The 19844-nt window shown below is 36.5% G+C and overlaps 2 protein-coding genes across 2 annotated transcripts; both read right to left on the bottom strand.

Moving 5' to 3' along the window:
- Positions 1-5529: 5529 nt before the first annotated feature.
- On the bottom strand, positions 5530-10554 carry LOC306875557 (protein shisa-5-like). The gene is made up of 5 exons (XM_079426215.1): positions 10444-10554; positions 10097-10265; positions 8322-8443; positions 7039-7224; positions 5530-6959 (listed from the first exon to the last, which is right to left on the bottom strand). Exons 1-5 carry the CDS (start codon positions 10502-10504, stop codon positions 6796-6798), a joined length of 702 nt encoding a protein of 233 aa, XP_079282341.1. The 5' UTR covers positions 10505-10554; the 3' UTR covers positions 5530-6795.
- A 1366-nt stretch (positions 10555-11920) lies between these two features.
- Positions 11921-15072, bottom strand: LOC306875559 (uncharacterized protein). The gene is made up of 3 exons (XM_079426217.1): positions 14454-15072; positions 13814-13978; positions 11921-12463 (listed from the first exon to the last, which is right to left on the bottom strand). Exons 1-3 carry the CDS (start codon positions 14557-14559, stop codon positions 12306-12308), a joined length of 429 nt encoding a protein of 142 aa, XP_079282343.1. The 5' UTR covers positions 14560-15072; the 3' UTR covers positions 11921-12305.
- Between the last annotated feature and the right edge of the window lie 4772 nt (positions 15073-19844).

Raw genomic sequence — 19844 nt, 5'->3', positions numbered from 1 at the left:
GACTTGCATGGATGAATTGTTCACCACAAAAATAGCAATGTGTGCTAACAAAATAAATATAGTCAATTTAGATTTCACTCTGACTTTAACCCTCGCTAAAAAAGCGGGGTTAAGTTGGTTTTGTTTTCGATATTCGTGACACATTCGGCGATAAACTCCAATAACTTCAAAACGACTTGCTCTAAAAAAATCTAAACGGTATGACCGCCAAAAGGACAAAACTGATCATGTTTCACAGCCTTCGTTTTCAGTATTTTCGCTCTATATAATGAGCACTGCCCCGCACAAGCCGTCGCAATGTGCATTAAGCCGGGAGAGATCGTTCTGAGCGAAGTTTTCAGTAAGGGACCGTGGGGAAAGTACTAGTTTTCTTCGTTTTTTTGCTATAGCTCAGTGGGTGGTGTTTTTGTAACAGCTTCTCAGTTAAAGGGCCTATAGACATGAGACCAGTGCCATTCAATAGAGGGCGACAGTGGACATTTTTCACAACCTTCCATTTTACCCCTACTGGTAGAAAAGGGAATTGCATGTCCAAAATTAACATTATTTTTGTAATAACTTTCGTCATCAGAAAGATAGAGACACGAGACCAGTGTCCATCAATAGAGGGGGACAGTGGACATTTTTCACAACCTTTCTTCTTACCCCTACTGGTAGAAAAGGGAATTGCATGTCCAAAATTAACTTTCTTTTTGTAATAACTTTCATCAGCAGGAAGATAGAGACATGAGACCAAGGTCAATCAATAGAGGGGGGCAGTGGACATCTTTCACAACCTTCCATTTTACCCCTACTGGTAGAAAAGGGAATTGCATGTCCAAAATTAACATTATTTTTGTAATAACTTTCATCAGCAGGAAGATAGAGACATGAGACCAAGGTCAATCAATAGAGGGGGACAGTGGGCATCTTTCACAACCTTCCATTTTACCCCTACTGGTAGAAAAGGGAATTGCATGTCCAAAATTAACATTATTTTTGTAATAACTTTCGTCATCAGGAAGATAGAGACATGAGACCAGTGTCCATCAATAGAGGGGGACAGTGGACATCTTTCACAACCTTCCATTTTACCCCTACTGGTAGAAAAGGGAATTGCATGTCCAAAATTAACATTATTTTTGTAATAACTTTCGTCATCAGGAAGATAGAGACATGAGACCAAGGTCAATCAATAGAGGGGGACAGTGGGCATCTTTCACAACCTTACGTTTTACCCCTACTTGTAGAAAAGGGAATTGCATGTCCAAAATTGACCTTTTTGTAATAACTTTCATCAATCATATGCTTGTTTAGTCATAGGGACAAAAAAATTCCCAACCAAGTCAAAGTTGTAATACCGGTGTGGACATTTGGACCCCATGACTTAGGGAATACCAGTATAATACATAACACACACACACACACAAAATGATTGTAATAATAATAATAATAATAATACAATAAATAAAAACATGAGTTGACTTGACCCGAGGGCACTTGAATAAAAAATATTTATAAAGAAAACTTAAGGTAGGCCCTTTTGTCAAAAACTGCCTCCCTCCAAATCATGTCATTTTTAACCCTGCCACACGTTAACCTTGTTGAATTACAGGATTGTTTTTTTTTTTTTCTGGTAAAGATTTAAGACCCTTCATGCTAGTAAGCAAATTTACCACAGAATATGGCAGCACAGCCCAGTACTCCACACTTCTTTAAAATATTTTAATACATTTCCTGTTAAGCTGCTTTGAAATAATATGCATTGTCAAAAGAGCTATGAAAATAGATGTGAATTAATCCACACAGAGCCGGGAGTGGTAACGTTTCTATTTAGAACCTAAGCATCCCAAGGAACACTTTTATGTTGAAATTGTTCTTTGTGTAACTGTCAAAACACCTCATTACTGATTTTCTGGCGCTCAGCAATCCAACTACACAGAGTGTCAACACACTCCCAACAGGTAAATGATTTTAAATTTAAGAATGAAATAATTTAAAAATTATATTTTTAGTTTTTTGATCACATTTACAGTTGGGCAAAAAAGTATTTAGTCAGCCACCAATTGTGCAAGTTCTCCCACTTAAAAAGATGAGAGAGGCCTGTAATTTTCATCATAGGTCCACTTCAACTATGAGAGACAGAATGGGGGAAAAGAATCCATGAAATCACATTGTATGAGTTTTAATTAATTAATTTGTAAATTCCTCGGTAAAATAAGTATTTGGTCACCTACAAACAAGCAAGATTTCTGGCTCTCACAGACCTGTAACTTCTTCTTTAAGAGGCTCCTCTGTCCTCCACTCGTTACCTGTATTAATGGCACCTGTTTGAACTTGTTATCAGTATAAAAGACACCTGTCCACAACCTCAAACAGTCACACTCCAAACTCCACTATGGCCAAGACCAAAGAGCTGTCGAAGGACACCAAAAACAAAATTGTAGACCTGCACCAGGCTGGGAAGACTGAATCTGCAATAGGCAAGCAGCTTGGTGTGAAGAAATCAACTGTGGGAGCAATTATTAGAAAATGGAAGACATACAAGACCACTCATAATCTCCCTCGATCTGGGGCTCCACGCAAGATCTCACCCCGTGGGGTCAAAATGATCACAAGAACGGTGAGCAAGAACTGCTTAAGCCAGTACATGTCCGGGCCCATCTGAAGTTTGCTAGAGAGCATTTGGATGATCCAGAAGAGGATTGGGAGAATGTCATATGGTCAGATGAAACCAAAATATAACTTTTTGGTAAAAACTCAACTCGTCGTGTTTGGAGGAGAAATAATGCTGAGTTGCATCCAAAGAACACCTTACCTACTGTGACGCATGGGGGTGGAAACATCATGCTTTGGAGCTGTTTTTCTGCAAAGGGACCAGGACGACTGATCCTTGTAAAGGAAAGAATGAATGGGGCCATGTATCGTGAGATTTTGAGTGAAAACCTCCTTCCATCAGCAAGGGCATTGAAGATGAAACGTGGCTGGGTCTTTCAGCATGACAATGATCCCAAACACACCGCCCGGGCAACGAAGGAGTGGCTTCATAAGAAGCATTTCAAGGTCCTGGAGTGGCCTAGCCAGTCTCCAGATCTCAACCCCATAGAAAATCTTTGGAGGGAGTTGAAAGTCCGTGTTGCCCAGCGACAGCCCCAAAACATCACTGCTCTAGAGGAGATCTGCATGGAGGAATGGGCCAAAATACCAGCAACAGTGTGTGAAAACCTTGTGAAGACTTACAGAAAACGTTTGACCTCTGTCAATGCCAACAAAGGGTATATAACAAAGTATTGAGATGAACTTTTGTTATTGACCAAATACTTATTTTTTTCCATTATTATAAAAGTACATCTTTTATAATAATGGAATGAACAAAATTGTACTGAATACTGTGTGTTTGTTTCTAGGAGAGTGTCAACCCCTAATTGACATGAGGAGAAAATAATTGAAAAGTGTTCAGAGTACCTCTCTTTGCAACAGAGGAAGCATCAGGAAAGAGGAGAAGAGAGAAAGTGAAAAGGCACTCCACAGATGTTGGTGAGACTTTATTTCTGGAAATGCATTAAAGGTCACTCACATTCTGCCACAAATGTAAACCTGAAAAACAATCAAGCCCTGCTCATATTTAAAAAGTAACGCAAAAGTAACATAACGCATTACTTTCCATAAAAAGTAGCGAAGTAACGTAATTAGTTACTTTTTTAGGGAGTAACGCAATATTGTAATGTATTACTTTTAAAAGTAACTTTCCCCAAAACTGAAAACAAGTAGTTCATACATTTTAGTTCAGTATTTGAATTTGAATTTATTGAAAGGATATATTGTAAACGTTGACTGTTTTTGCTCCATTTGGTTAATGAAAATAGTTCCAAACAAAGATCACAGCAGAACAGTCGCGCATGTCTGAGCAACACACAGTGGTGTTAATGAATGATTTGCGTTTTAAATTTTGAATCATTTGAGTCAATGATTCAGTGGTCCATTAATTAGTACATAGACTGTGAAAAAATTCTTTGATTCATTAATTAAGACAGTCACTTGCTGCCACCTACTGGCGGTCTACATTCATAATCGCCTATCTTTGCATTTTTTCCAACATTTCATATAAAAAAATATATATATTTTAAAACACCGAGCTAACAACATTATTAATGCTGGTATAATTTTGCATGCAGTGTCAATGCATTTATGCTATATATCAGCTACACTGAACTGTGTGTGTAAATGCATCTGAATGCCGCTCCAGTCACTTCTGTTTCTTCTGCAGTGGAAAGATCGATTTTGTAGATACTGATTTCATATGATTGGTAAAAGCCATATATTATCATATTATATTAAGTGAAAGTATTAATAAAATGTAAGAATTTGATATGAAAGATGAGGGGAATCTTCACTTTAAACAGGTCAAAAATGACCTGGAAATCAATTAATTTAAAATAAATTAAATTAATAAATAAAATAAAAAAAATGTATGCAGTATTAAGTCATATAAAACATAATTTCCCAACAACAAAATTGTGGCCAGTGAAATGCTGAGTGGCTAGTAAATTTGGACAACCACTAGACAGTGGTCGGTGAGCAAAAAAGTTAATGTCAAGCCGTGCTGGTTTTGGGAACATGTTAGCTGGTTAACGAGCTAGAAACCAGTTATTCTAAAGCATGGGCTACTTGGGGCGTCAATCTTCTATTATTTTCTTTACATCACTGATTATTTTCTAGGGAGCTGTGGTGGAATATTAAGTTTCTAACTGGTAACAAAACATTACAGAGCTTCCCTGTTGTATGACAGACTCTACCAAAATAGATAAAAAAGCAAATGCATAATAGATTTAAAAGTAATTTTTAATGCATTGGGGTCTTTATTTCAAACAAACAAACAAACAAACAAAAAACTAAAAAATTATATGAATTCTGATGTAGAATTCCCTGAAGCTGAACATGATTTATGGACTAGAGAGTTGCTCAAATTGCTCTCTCCGATTGTTCTGCTTTAAAAGAACTAAATTGCTAGGTCCTAATTATATTGCCCATTGTTTTTCAAACAAGCAGCTGATTTTATTTCTTCTTTGCTGACATCTCTATTCATTCTTTCATTAACTAATCCCTAAGATCTGGATATCAGCATTTGTTGTTTCCCTGTCAAAAGGGGGTGATCCTTCCTATATTTAAAAAAAAAAAGCTTTTTTGGTGCTAAATAGATTTTTTATATATGTAGGATTCCATTAAAAACATTATTTGAAGGTGCTATATAGGATCTTATGCTGTTATAAATTACCTTTTTAATAATAGTTTATTGTCATTAATATTAGTATATTTATTATTATTAATTGTATTTATTACAATGAATAACAATTGATTAATATTATTGTTATATGTTATTTCATTAATATTTTTTACCACTCTATCTGCTTGGTCTTATATGTATGCCCTAAAGTGTTAAAAGCTCTGTATTCTCTCGAAACTTTTGGAAACTCTAGTAAACTGTTGACACGGTATTTAAACTGTCATAATATTTTGTCTATTAAACGATCTGGTTTCTGTACTACTATGGCCACTTTAAAAGTTCACTTTTATTCATTCCGTTTATCAAATTGCTGTAAGAGCAAAGTATTACTAGGATCATATATAAAACATACTTAGCATCATATTCAAAACAATAAAAAGAATCTGTGAAGAATCTAAATATTTAAATACATAAATAAAAAGACTAAAATAGCCTATATAAAGTACTCTACAATTAGTTGATTATATTACAAGCATTAGCGATTGTTTCTTTATTTAACCAATAGAGGGCACCATATACATTCACGTGCAGCAAACATTGCATAATAGACTTTGATGAGTTTGATATATTTTTTTAATATATTTTTCACATCTTTCACACATAAAAACATATAAAACACCAGCTAAACATTTACCAGCTAGCAGTTCAATATGCTGCATCTCAATAAACAATGTCATCTGAAAATACATAATACACTCTGAAAAGGAACTGCGAATGACAGTGGCTTCCCTAATGCTTTAACAAAGGTGGCTTTATCAAAACTTTAACCCGTCCTACCTTGACAGCCATTCTGAGGTTAAAAGCGAGCATATGCATTTAAACTTGCTACAGACAGTCAGTGGGATTCATGACATAACTGTGGAAATTTTGTGAAACTCATTGTTATTCAAATGCAGTTTCATTTTTTCACCTTCAAAGGAAAAAACTCAAAATAGAAACGTTGTTGACATATCCTTGAAAAAGAATCATCGTCACTGCCATTTGAAATGTGAAACGCAATACAACTGAATTTCTGTGAGTTAATGAAAATATGAAAACTCAAAAACAGAATTAAATATACCAAAACTAAAGAATAATAAACAGGGTATATTTTGGATGTTTTTTTTTGGTGTATTTACATTGTATATCAGTACTAAAATAATACTAGAATAATATACTGAATGTAGAAAACACTAACAAAAACTGAAACTTAAGAAAGAAGAAAAAAAAAGATTTTCCTTCATTGCTTGTAGAAAGTAGAATGACTGAAATGATATTTTCTTGTAAAACTTAATATGGTATAGTATAAAAACTTTGTTTTATTTACAGTTAATAAAACCATTTTTTCCAATGTGTCAAAGAGCGAAAACTAAACTGAAAAAAATTTAAAGTAATTAAACAAAATAACTCAAATTAAAACCAGTAATAACCTGACTCTAACACATCCACTATTCTTGTATAATCCACATTAAATTGGGCACATTCTTACTGCCTCGTGAAAGTGCGTCAGCTTCCACAATCCAGCAATGACTGATTTGACAGACGGCTGTGGTTTAGCAACCGGTCCTTGGTGGCTGCATGTAGGCAGGGTTGTAGGCCGGCTGAGTCGATGTCTCTGAAGGCATATAAGCGACACCCGGCTGGGCGGGTGGCTGCGTGGGGTACATTTCCTGGCCTTCGTCATATGCACTCTGACTAGTGGGATAACCAGGACTCTCTGGAAATGGAAAAAATAGTTACTTTCACAGAAAAGACTACTACATGGTTTCAGTATGTTGAGTACTAGGTGTTCTTACTGGCCATGTGATATGAGGGTGGGGGTCCTGGTGCATATGGCTGTCCCTGATATGGTCCCGTCTGCATTGGCTGACTGTAACCCGGATGAGTCGGCACTGGTTGGTATTGTGGGCACTGCATTGCAGGCTGCTGCTGCTGAACGAGCTGTGTATTTGTGACTGTAGTTACATTCACTCCTGCCACAGCTGAGGGAAAAAAACAAGACAATTTTACCAGCCCCCTAAATAATGTATAATCCCCATTAATAGAATAGTTCACCCAAAAAAGGAACATTTGCTGAATATTTGTTTACTATCGGGCTGTCCGAGATGTAGATGAATTTGTTTCTTCATCAGAAAAGATTTGTAGAAATTTAGCATTATTTGCTCATGAATGGATCCTCTGCAGTGAATGGGTGCCGTCAGAATGAGAGTCCAAACATTTTATAAAAACATCACAATAATCCACAAGTAATCCACACGACTCCAGTCCATCAATTAACATCTAGTGAAGCGAAAAGCAGTATGCTCAAGGAATAAATCCATCAAGACGTTTTTAATGTAAATCCATAATTACACTTCCTCAAGTGTAAAAGTCCATCTCCTGTTGTCTCTCACTTCAAAATCCACCAACATATATTTTTAGAACAGTTAGAACTCTTTTCTTTTGTAACCTGTGCTTGATCTGTGCACATTTTTCGGTTGCACTTTATTTTACAGTACGTGTACTTACTTGTACTTATAGTGTACTTACGGTGTACCTAACTAAGAAAGTACTGGTAATATAAGGTAACTACATGGGGTAGAGTTAGGTTTAGGGGTAGTTTCAGGGTTAGTACCTGGTTATTGTAATTGTAATTTATTATAATAGGTACATAGTATGTAAATGAGGAACAGGACTGTAAAATAAAGTGCTACTGATTTTTCTCCTTATTCAGACAAGACCATTTTTTACTGGAGAAGCAATATTATAGATATTTTGACTAAAAATGCCTTAATGATGGATTTGTTTCTTACAAACACAGCTTTTTGCTGCTTCTTTTGTTTTCTTTCACAAACACAGCTTTTTTTCACAAGACATTAATTGAGAACTTGTAGTGGTGTGGATTACTTGTGGGTTATTGTAATGATCAGCTGTTTGCACTCTTATTCTGACGGCACCCATTCACCGTAGAGGATCCGTTGGTGAGCAAGTGATGTAATGCTGAATTTGATCAAATCTGTTCCCATGAAGAAACAAACTCATCTACATTTTGGATGGCCTGAGAGTGATTTTCAGTTTTTTTGTAAACTAAAACACTTACGTCTGGGTTTTCTGCACATTTTATAGATGCAGCAACAGGGGCAGCAGCAGCAGACCACAATCATACCAATTTGGAACACAACCCCCAATATTATTAAGACAATGATAAGTGCACCGTTTCTGCTGTTAGACAGATAAAAACATGAAGCAACAAGCATTAGAAACACTCTTTAGCAGTATATATAAAATCTTATTTATAAATTAAAATGTTATTAATTACCAGCTCATTTATTCAAATCTTTTTATTTATTTATTTAATGAAAACACACTGTGTTACGTCTCTGTTTCTGTTTAGTTCCCTTTTGCCCTTATTTGGTTCTTCCTGTTCTTGTTTCCTGTTATTAGTTAATCATCGTTCAGTCTTTTCACCTGTGTTCCAATTAATTATCTCATTTACTCGTTTGTTCCGGCTCCTTTTAAAGTCCTCAGTTTCCCTCTAGTCTTTGTCCTGTCATGAAGTGTAACCTTTGAGATCGTGTTTCTTATTAAAAGAACTTTAGGATGGAAACGTTACACACTGGTTGCTGCTGTGGTTAGTTTGCTTTGTGCTGGGATTATTAAAAATATACAATATCAAACCACGATTCAAACCAGGGCTCTAATTGCAAACTATGCTCCTAAAAAATGGAACACATTTGTTTGTATAAAATGTTAAAATTTTCCCCCTTTGGTCATTCCCTCTCTTGCCTAGGCCACCATAACCCCCTCAAAAATGTAGAAGTTGCATCATACTATATCTCTATTTCCTTCTCTTCAAATAGACAGCTTTTTAAAGCAACAAGTGTTTGTTTTTAACAGGGCTCGAAAATGAGCATTTCACTTGAATTTGCGACTAAATAGATGTGTATGAACTGGAAAATGTATTTAGGAGCTTGAGTGTGAATACAATTTCTTAAACAGACTAACTTACACAATAGCCTATAACAAACATATTAATTTTTAGCTGTACAAAACCGCTTGTTTTGTGACTTGATACTGAAATTGATGTCTTATATTATTTTAGTGTAATAATTTCAATTTAAGGACAACACTTTTTTTTTTTTACTTATTAAATTTCTAAAAAGTTCAATGACTATTGTGAAAATTTGATACCTCAACTACCTAATGTACATACAATTTAATAGAACTATAAATAATTTCATAATTAGCCTACTAAATAGAGTCTGAAGCAAAATTATTTAAAAACCTTGAGTACTTTCTGATAAATTAAATAATTGGGCTTGTAAATGTCTCCTTATACCCCTTTATTAAGCTAAAACACATACTTTGAAAAATTTCCATTGCGCTCCTAAATTTTTCAATTTAGGGAAAAAGGTAAGCGTCAAGCCCTGTTTAAAAAACAAAGTGACAGATAAAAGAGTTACATGCACCAATCTGGGGGATGCATTTTGCAAAAATACCACAACCCAGCTCTGTAGGAAATGGTTGGTGGTGCAAAAAAGGTGAAAGGCAGAAGCTCAACAATAGGAAACGTTAGAAAACGTGGGTTTCAAGTTTGAGATTTACATCAACAACTGAATTAAGACTAAAAAAGATTTAAGATTAAAGATTGTGTAGTGCCTCAGAACTATCAGCAGATCACAGTTATGCATGTTAAGCGAAATTAAAGCATTAACCCAGTTATGAAAATTATGTCATTTTGGAAGATTCAAACAGTCACGTTATTCTTCGAAAATTGTCCTTTTGAGTTCACGAAGAGAAAGATAATCAAACAACATGTATAAAAAGATCTAACGGACACTTTTATTAAGAAAGAAATTAAATAAAAGTCCTTACACATCGCAGAGGCTTTCAACAGACTTTGTTAACTTCAAATTTTCATTGGAGCAGCAGAATCTGTTATCGCAGTCTCCACAACAGTACTGCAAAATGCATGGAAACCCAGGCTTGTGATCTCCACTGATGGAGGTGTAGCTCTTACACTCCTCAAAAAAATCTGAAAGAACTGTACAAATGCGACACATAAAAGACCATCCGATGATTCAAGAGAACGGACTTTATGACATTAACATTGTGATTTTTTTTCTTAAGTGCTGGATAAATGATTTTTATCCATCGGTAAACTGCCCAAAACCAAGTTTAAAGCATTCCTTTTGATTTTATTAACAGGTTGTCTAACTTACCAGCTTTTACCGTGAATAATCCTGCAGACAGGAGCAGAAGAACCGCTAAGGTAGATGCCATTGTGCAGCTCTTCGTCTTTACTCTCCTTCTCTTGATGCCTACACTATTACAAAATCGGCTCGTGGGCGTCTAAAGAACCAAAGACACCTTTTTCCTGTTTTCGTTACATCAATCGCACGCAAATCAGTTTGATAGCGATTGTTCCTAAAATGCATCACAAATCTTTTTAAAAACAAAAGTTTTATATAACCTATGAATAATTTATATATTTTATTAAAAGATTTTATTTGAAAATAAATTTCGATAGCAGTGCCACAGAACAACCATTCATCCCCAAAGAGTCTTTTAGTGAATGTTTAGAGAACTAAGAACTTCTCTGCTATTAAGAACCTTTTGTGCAATGCAAAGGTAATTGTGGAATCATTAATGCCAATGAACAACCTTTACTTGTAAGAGTATATATGTCCAAAAGTACTAAAAAAAACTGTCTCTTTCCTCTAAGATGGTGTGAGATTGTTTTCACACATTGAAAACAGTTCAGTTTAAGATTTCTACTATATTTATTCACCATAATTTTAAGTCATTTTGTTTAATAATAACAATATTACTAATACACTGCCCATCCAAAAAAAGTCACCACCTGGATTTAACTAAGCAAATAGGTAAGAGCCTCCCATTGGATAACTACTGCATGGGTGATTATGTTTCAGCTGGCAACAAGTTATTTATCCCTAACCGATGCAGTGAGTGTCTTCTCATTTCTTAAACAACCATGTCGGAAGACACATCCTGTGGTCGTGGAAAAGATGTTAATCTGATTCAGAAGGGTCAAATTATTGGCATGCATCAAGTAAAGAAAACATCTAAGGAGATTGCTGAAACTACTAAAATTGGGTTAAGAACTGTCCAACGCATTATTAAAAACTGGAAGGATAGTGGAGAACCATCACCTTCGAGGACGAAATGTGGTCGGAAAAAAATCTTGATTGATCATGATTTGGTGAAATCAAATTGTAAAAAAACAACAGTAGCTGTTTAATAGTGAAAGTAAGAGCATTTCTACATGCACAATGTGAAGGGAACTCAAGGGATTGGGACTAAACAGCTGTGTAGCCTTAAGAAAACCACTTATCAGTGAGGCTAATTGGAAAAAAAAGCTTCAATTTTCTAGGGAGCGTAAATATTGGACTTTGGAGCAATGGAAGAAGGTCATGTGGTCTGATGAGTCCAGATTTACCCTGTTCCAGAGTGATGGGTGCATCAGGGTAATAAGAGAGGTGGATGAAGTGATGCATGCATCATGCATAGTGACTACTCTCCCATCATCAATACAGGATCTTGGTGAAAAATGTATGCAACTCTGGACGGGAATAAATGTTGTGACATTGCAGAAGCTTATCGAAACGATGCCACGGCGAGTGCATGCCTAAAGGCGGTCCAATGAAATATTACAGTGTGTGACTTTTTTTTTTTTTTGGACAGGCATTGTATTAAGAAACTACAATAAAATCATGCAAAGGATTGTTTTTTTACACATAGAGAGATGATAAATTAACTTTTAACAATTTAGAAAATCAGTTCAAATTACCATTTATTGACCATCAAACAAAATTCCATCGAATAAAAGCAAATTTGGTTAAAGTAGAGAAACAAATAACAGTGGGTCATGACAGGTGTAAATAAAAAAAAGTTCACAAGGCTTATAAACTTAGTAATGGCAAATGCACATGAACAAAAATAATACTTTTATTCTCAACACAATCTTATCTGGCTCTGTAGTTGCACAATTCAAAGGCATAGAAGCATGGAAATGCGTCAACCTCAAGATCCAGCGTTGATAGCTGGCCATTTTGGAGGGTGGTTAACTGGTATTTGGTGATTCCACATAAGCAGGGTTGTATGGGGCTTGAGGTGAGGTGTAGTCTGTGGGAAGCGCTGGTTGAACCGGTGGTCTTAGAGGGTACATGATCTGACCACCATCATATGCTGCCTGGCTGTAGGGAGCAAGAAACGAACCTGCTGGAAAACAAAAACCAGCAAATAACTTGTTTGGTTGTTTGGTAACTAAAGATAGGATTGATCTTTTTTCCTTTAATTTTTTCAAATGTAAAGTTTCTTGTTTTCAGTTGTCTGCGGCAATCGCGCCATTGCAAAATCATTCTCTTGCCCACTGTCGCCACAATCCTGTTCTCAGAAACTCACACTATAGTTACGCAAGAGTTTATTCTTGGCATGTGAACAAACAGTTCTGCAGCTGTTTTTGCACAAAATTGAAAAATAAGTAGTTTAGGCATTTTTGAGCTTTGGCTCTCTGCTTCCTCTCACATTTTAATTGGCTCTTGCTGTCTTGCTTGTCGGAGCCGGAGCACACGCACTTGAAGGTGGGTCTCAATAATTACAAGTAACAAATTTGTTTACAGACTTAAAACAATAAAAGTTCAACAACATTTGGTTGTAGACATTATTCTTTACAAAACCATTAAAGGGGTAATCGGATGCCAATTTTCCACAAGTCCATATGATTCTTTAGGGTCTTAATGAAAAGTCTGTAACATGGTTTGATTAAAATTTCTCAATGGTAGTGTAAAACAACACCGTTGTTATCCCGTCAAAAACAGCTCTGTTCATAGAAAGCCATTTCCTTGAATGTCGCTTTAAATGCAAATGAGCTCTACTGACCCCGCCCCTCTCTTCCAAGCCGCTCTCTGAGTGATGGTAAACTTTAGCCACATTCATTGTGAAACTTGCTAATTAGGACATTATTAGGAGAGGTGATTTCCAAAGATTCATTAAAAAAACCTTATACTCACTTCTTCTGGATATGAAGCTGGATCACAAATGATTTTCGCAAAGATAGACGCATTTAAGTAGATCGGGGGTGCATTCCTTTCACAAATAAATGTAATCCACTGCATCTTCAGCGGCTCAGATGTCGGGAGTTAATGACAACTGCTATGTTCAGGATTACATTCAACAACATTACACCTCAATCGCTTAGGAGACATTCTTGTCTACATCTGCTCCAGCAGTGAAACAATGGAGGACTGATGACAGCTCACTCAGGGCGGGTCTAAGGTAAAACGCTAGTGTCAATCAACAATCGTGGGAGGGGCCTGGGTCTGTGTGACATCACACAGACAAGAATCTGAGAACGGCTTGATTTGAGAAAGGGAATGATTTAACGAGATTTTAAAAAATCAGATTTTTATCATTATAGGGTGGTTGTGTACACACACTGCCAACATACATTTCAGTTCAAACTACTTGTAAAAGTGCATGTCGCATCCGATGACCCCTTCAAAATAGGCAGTGCCTGTATTTTTATTATTAATGTTTTACCGCTTACAGGTAGATGTTTGCAGATCTTACCAGCCTCCTGATATGTGGGTGGTGGTCCCGGTGTATAAGTTTGCTGACATGGTCCTGTCAGAATGGGATGCCCTCCATAAGCTGGCTGTAGGTTATTAGCCACTGGCTGGTGTTGTGAGTACTGTGGGTGATGTGTAGTCATGACTGCAGTTCTTGACTGCACATCTACAAAAGATGATTTGAAGGCATTTAGTACAGTGGTCTCAGTTCCTGGAGGGCCACAGCTCTGCAGAGTATAGCTCCAACCAGCTCCAACTCACACCTGCTCGGAAGTTTCTAGTGCAGTGGTTCTCAAACCTCTCCATGAAGTACCCCAGCATTGCACATTTTGTATGTCTCCCTATATCTGACACACCCACTTCAGGTCTTGCAGTCTCCACTAATGAGCTGATGAGTTGAATCAGGTGAGATAGATGAGGGAGACATACAAAATGTGTAGGGCTGGGGTACTCCAGGACAAGTTTGAGCACCACTGTTCTAGTGATCCTGAAGACCTTGATTAGCTGGATCAGGTGTGTTTGATTAAGGTTGGAGCTATTTTGTGCAGAGCTGTGGGCCTCCAAGAATTGAGTTTGAGACCAATGATTTAGTATGTACAAAACCAACATGCAGCTCTTTGTACACACATATCGATACTTACGCTGTGCATGTCTCATGAATCCTTTCAACAGGCAGAACCAGATGAGGAACACAGGAACACCCACTGCAAAAATCACTATCATGGGCACAATGGATGGGCCTTCCATGATGGGGAGAATGACTTTTTATATTTTAATATTTTGTTTCTGGACAGATTAGGGAAATTAAACATTAGAAACATTAGAAATTGCATGTTTCAGCTTTTGAATAACTGATTCAGTCTTTGAATATCAAGCTAAGCATTGGACTAATTTGCACTCCTGGAAGTGTTGGTTTACCAGAATCTATTTGAAGTCGGCATTTACATCTGCAAGATGTATTTATTAGAGTGTTTGATCATTTGCAATAGATCAATAGGACGTTTCCAATCAGATGTCAAATAGTTTAGAAAATGTCTTTAAGATGTTTATGATTTAGAAAGTATGTAAAATTGACATGACGTTTATCAGAAGTTCCTACATAGCAGATGCTTTCCAGATTAAGTGTTCTTTAACAGATAACTTGTACATGTAGGCCTACGTGTGCTATCAATCAGTTCTTACAAAGAATGTACATAATTTTCATTTAGCCTTCATTTAACAGCACTATATTATACACTATAAGTCTATATTCTGACATTTGAGATAATTCAGATCAGTTTTGTAAGCCAGTTCGACTGATTCATTGAAAATATCTGGAAAGATTCATTCAGGAATAGAACATAGCCGAGGAGTAGATGTTAAAGTTCACACTTCATGTCTTTATAATTTGTAAGTATTTGCATGCAATACTTGAGGGTTTTAGGAATTAAAACAGCCATTATACATGTGCAATACTTGTGTATATGAAAAACGATGTGACAAACTGAGCTTTGAAAACATCTAAAACACATTAGCAGGATAACACATTACCAGTATCTTTTTCCATTGTCTACAGATTTCTCTTACAATGTTTGATTAAACAAACAATTAGACACTTACCTACTGTCACCACAAATAAAACTGCAGAAAAGAGCAGAAGAACCGTATTGTTGCACAGCGCTGCTCATCCCCCTCAATACCTTGTTTCGTACTGATGGTGTATTTCCGGAGACTGCAGGACTAATTAAACCATGTATTTCTTGTTTTTGTAACTCAAACAATCCTGATAAGTGGCTATAGTGCCCCTTCCATGCAAGAAACTTTCAACGAAACCAAAACCCAAAAGTGTAACGTGTGAAGCACATTGATTTTAAATACACAATTCTATAAATACAAACAGACAGAAAACCCACTTCTGTAAACTTGATACAAACAACTTCTTCTTCAACTCTTAACTTTGACAGTTAACTTGACTCTTGCTTAGTTTGATTGGCATGAAATGAATCGATAGACACATTCACAACATCACAAATTTACAATCGCAATATATATGTACCAATCTAGGATCCAAAATAAATAGACAATGAATAGATTTGTGGTTAAAATAGAAAGAAACAAATTCAAGTGTAAACTTAATGGTGAACAAGATAGTATTGATACAGCAATATTAATGAACAACAACATTTTTATTCTGTTACTTGACCTTCCCTCCCCTAGACTTGATACGGGAACGTAACATCTTGTATTCTCAAACGCCTTTGTACGATAGTGTCCACAGTAGCTTCACAATTCACAACAGCAGAGCAGAAATGCGTAACCCTCCACAATACAGTGGTTTTAGTTTGGTTACTGGTCTTGAAGACTGAACTGGTGTAACCGGTGTAAGAAGGGTTGTATGCTGGTTGAGTTGAGGTGCAGTCTGAGGGCAGCGATGACTGTAGAGGGTATGTGGCCTGACCACCATCATGGATGGGAACAGGATACCCTGGACCTACTGGAAAACCAAAGACAGCAATCATTTTGATGGTTCACCATCTTGGCTCAAATAGTCTTGGTCATCTCTTTTGCAGATATTACCAGCCTCCTGATATGAGGGTGATGGTCCAGTTGGCATTGGTTGGCCTCCACAAGGTGGGTTATGGACCCAGCAGACGATGAACAAAACGATGGTGGCTCAAAGCCCTAGTATGAAGGCACCGATGGCAACAGAAACAGCATCGCTTTGAAGAGAATATTCAGGTGAAATCTTGCGCTCTTTGCTTTTAGACATAAAATGGAGAAAAACTAAATACTAGGTTACAAATAAAGATAATATCTGTTTCAGTCATCCACTTGTGTGTAAACAGAGCCTAAGATTCAGTTGTGATTGTACAGGTGCATCTCAATCAATTAGAATGTTGTGAAAAAGTTCATTTTTTCTTGTAAGTTATTTCAAAAAGTGAAACGTTCATATATTTTAGATTCATTGCATGTAAAGTAAAACATTTCAAAAGTTTTTTTTGTTTTAATTTTGATGATTAGAGCTTACAGCTGATGAAAGTCAAAAATCAATATCTCAAAATATTAGAATATTTACATTTGAGTTTCAATTAATGACCGTATATACAGTATAATTTCCTGGTATCTCTTGTTCTTTGAAACCACAATAATGGAGAAGACTGCTGACTTGGCAATGATCCAGAAGACGAACACTGACGCCCTCCACAAAGAGGGTCACAGAAAGTCACAGAGGGCCATTACTGAAAGGTGTGGCTGTTTACAGAGTGCTGTATCAAAGCATATTAAATGCAAAGTTGTCTGGAAGGAAGGTGCAAGGTAGGAAAAGGTGCACAAGCAACAGGGATGACCGCAAGCTTGAGAATACTGTCAAGCAAAGCCGATTCAAACACTTGTGAGAGCTTCACAAGGAGTGGACTGAAGCTGGAGTCAGTGCATCAAGAGTCACCACGCTCAGACATCTTCAGGAAAAGGGCTACTATGCCACTTCTGAACCAGAGACAACGTCAGAAGCGTCTTACCTGGGCTGTGGAGAAAAAGAACTGGACTGTTGCTCAGTGGTCCAAAGTCCTCTTAACAGATGAAAGTAAATTTTGCATTTCATTTGGAAATCAAGGTCCCAGAGTCTGGAGGAAGAGTGGAGAGGCACAGAATCCATGTTGCTTGAAGTCCAGTGTGAAGTTTCCACAGTCAGTGATGATTTGGGCTGCCATGTCATCTGCTGGTGTGGTCCACTGTGTTTTCTGAAGTCCACAGTCAACACAGCCATCTACTTTTAGAGCACTTCATGCTTCCTTCTGCTGACAAGCTTTATGGAGATGCTGATTTCATTTTTCAGCAGGACTTGGCACCTTCCCACACTGCCAAAGGTACCAAAAGCTGGTTCAATGACCATGGTGTCACTGTGCTTGATTGGACAGCAAACTCGCCTGACCTGAACTCCATAGAGAATCTATGGGGTATTGTCAAGAGGAAGATGAGAGACACCAGACCCAACAATGCAGATGACCTGAAGGCCGCTATCAAAGCAACCTGTGCTTCCATACCACCTCAGCAGTGCCACAAACTGATCATCTCTTTGCCACGCTGAATTGAGGCAGTAATTAAAGCAAAAGGAGCCCCTACCAAGTATTGAGTACATATACAGTAAATGAACATACTTTCCAGAAGGCCAACAATTCACTAAAAATGTTTTTTTTATTGGTCTTATGAAGTATTCTAATTTGTTGAGATGAATTGGTGGGTTTTTGTTAAATGTGAGCCTAAATCATCACAATTAAAAGAACCAAAGACTTAAACTACTTCAGTCTGTGTGCACTGAATTTATTTAATACGCGAGTTTGACAATTCAAAAACTTTTCCACGACATTCTAATTTATTGAGATGCACCTGTATTTGTTCACTCGACAAATCCTGTCGTCTTGGGACTGAAGAGGGAAATAATGGCAGGAAGGTATTTCCTCTAGGGTTCCTGTTCTCTTAATCTCTCAAAATAATGGCAGTTCTGTCCAAAACTTAACATCTATAGCACTCTGTTATGTTCAAATCTACTTGCTTGTACCAAACATTAACCATTTATACAACATTTTCATATAAATAGCAGAAGACTAATTCACTATGGGTTGCCTATGGAATTTCTCATACATTTTAAAAATAGTACTGCATTTCATATTTATTTAGTATTAGTATTTGGTATTTACAAACTAAACAGATATATGTTCATCAACAGTCTGGTTGGAAATTAATATATTATAAATTATCACAAAATTATAGTAATAAATACCCAGTGGTAACAGCTGTGAGGGAGAAATGTTCCCAACTCAGATCTGCACGACCTACAGATCACAGATTCTCTCTGTATTCTACTACAAGTCTTATCCTAAAGAAAAGCAGAAATGTGACTTGTTTTAATAAGGAAAAATAATTCAATAATTTTTCTTGTGCGGTGAATCACTTGTTTGTAATTTGGAGTAATGAATCACTGTTCAGGTTAAATGTCTCAAAGACATCCTAGAAACGCCCTTTAATCACTTTTAAATTAGGCAAATAATTATTTTGACAGATGATTTGTGAAATTCAAATTTATTCTTTAGTCAGTGGCTAAATGATGGACCGTAATTCTGTCTTAATGTGGATCTCACAATCCATAAATGCCCCTCCCATACTGGATCTTTTGTGGATAAAATGAAAACAAAAGTCTACTAATGCATTTTAAAACTAGGTCTGGGTCATAAGCTGGTTTTGGGGACTTGGTAGCTGGTTAACTGGCTAGAAACCAGTTAATCCAAAACAGATATTTGGGGCCTCAGACTCCTATTTTTTTTTTCTTCTTTACTTCACCGTTTATTTTCTTTATTGCAAATTTCAAAATTTCAGAACTAAAAGTACACACTGATTGTATGCCAAACTTTAAGACTTTAATCATTTCTGTGATGAATTCCACGTGAAACCACCAGGAATACTTAAAGGTACAATGTAAGTTGTCGCCAGTAGAGGTCGCATTTTCAAAACAATAACAAAGGCGAAGTTTGATGACATTATGAAGGGGGATGTTCACGGATGACGTAATGAATTACTTTTTTTTTTTTTTACTTTACCTTCCAAAGTTATTCAGATAGCAAATAAATTATACAGAGAATGCAAGCAAATAACATTTACACTGTCAACGAACATTATGACTGACTTAAGTCTAGTGCCCCTGCTAAAAAACAACAACAAAAGCCCAATAGAAACCATCACAGAAATTCTAATGGTTTCCATTAAGATACCATTATAAACCATTAGCTTTTTCCAGTAAAACCATTACAAAATTCCTTGTTGTAGTGTGTTTTGGGCATTTTTCCAATAGGATTTAACATCCCACCAATAGAATCCATCACATTATTCACATACCAGTAGACATGATTATAGTTTCCATTAAAACCAATACAATTCCCATCATAACCATTAAATCCATTACATTTTCTATTGTGTTTTTGGCAGGGTCCTATTGTTTTTTAAGCACTCTCAAAAAACTCCCCTTATAATCAGTAAAGCTGTCTATACACGGTTTTATG

This window comes from Barbus barbus (genome assembly GCF_936440315.1).
Source record: "Barbus barbus genome assembly, chromosome: 9".
NCBI lineage: Eukaryota > Metazoa > Chordata > Actinopteri > Cypriniformes > Cyprinidae > Barbus > Barbus barbus.
Note: the sequence above shows the minus strand (reverse complement) of the source record. Positions and strands in the feature narration are given on the sequence as shown.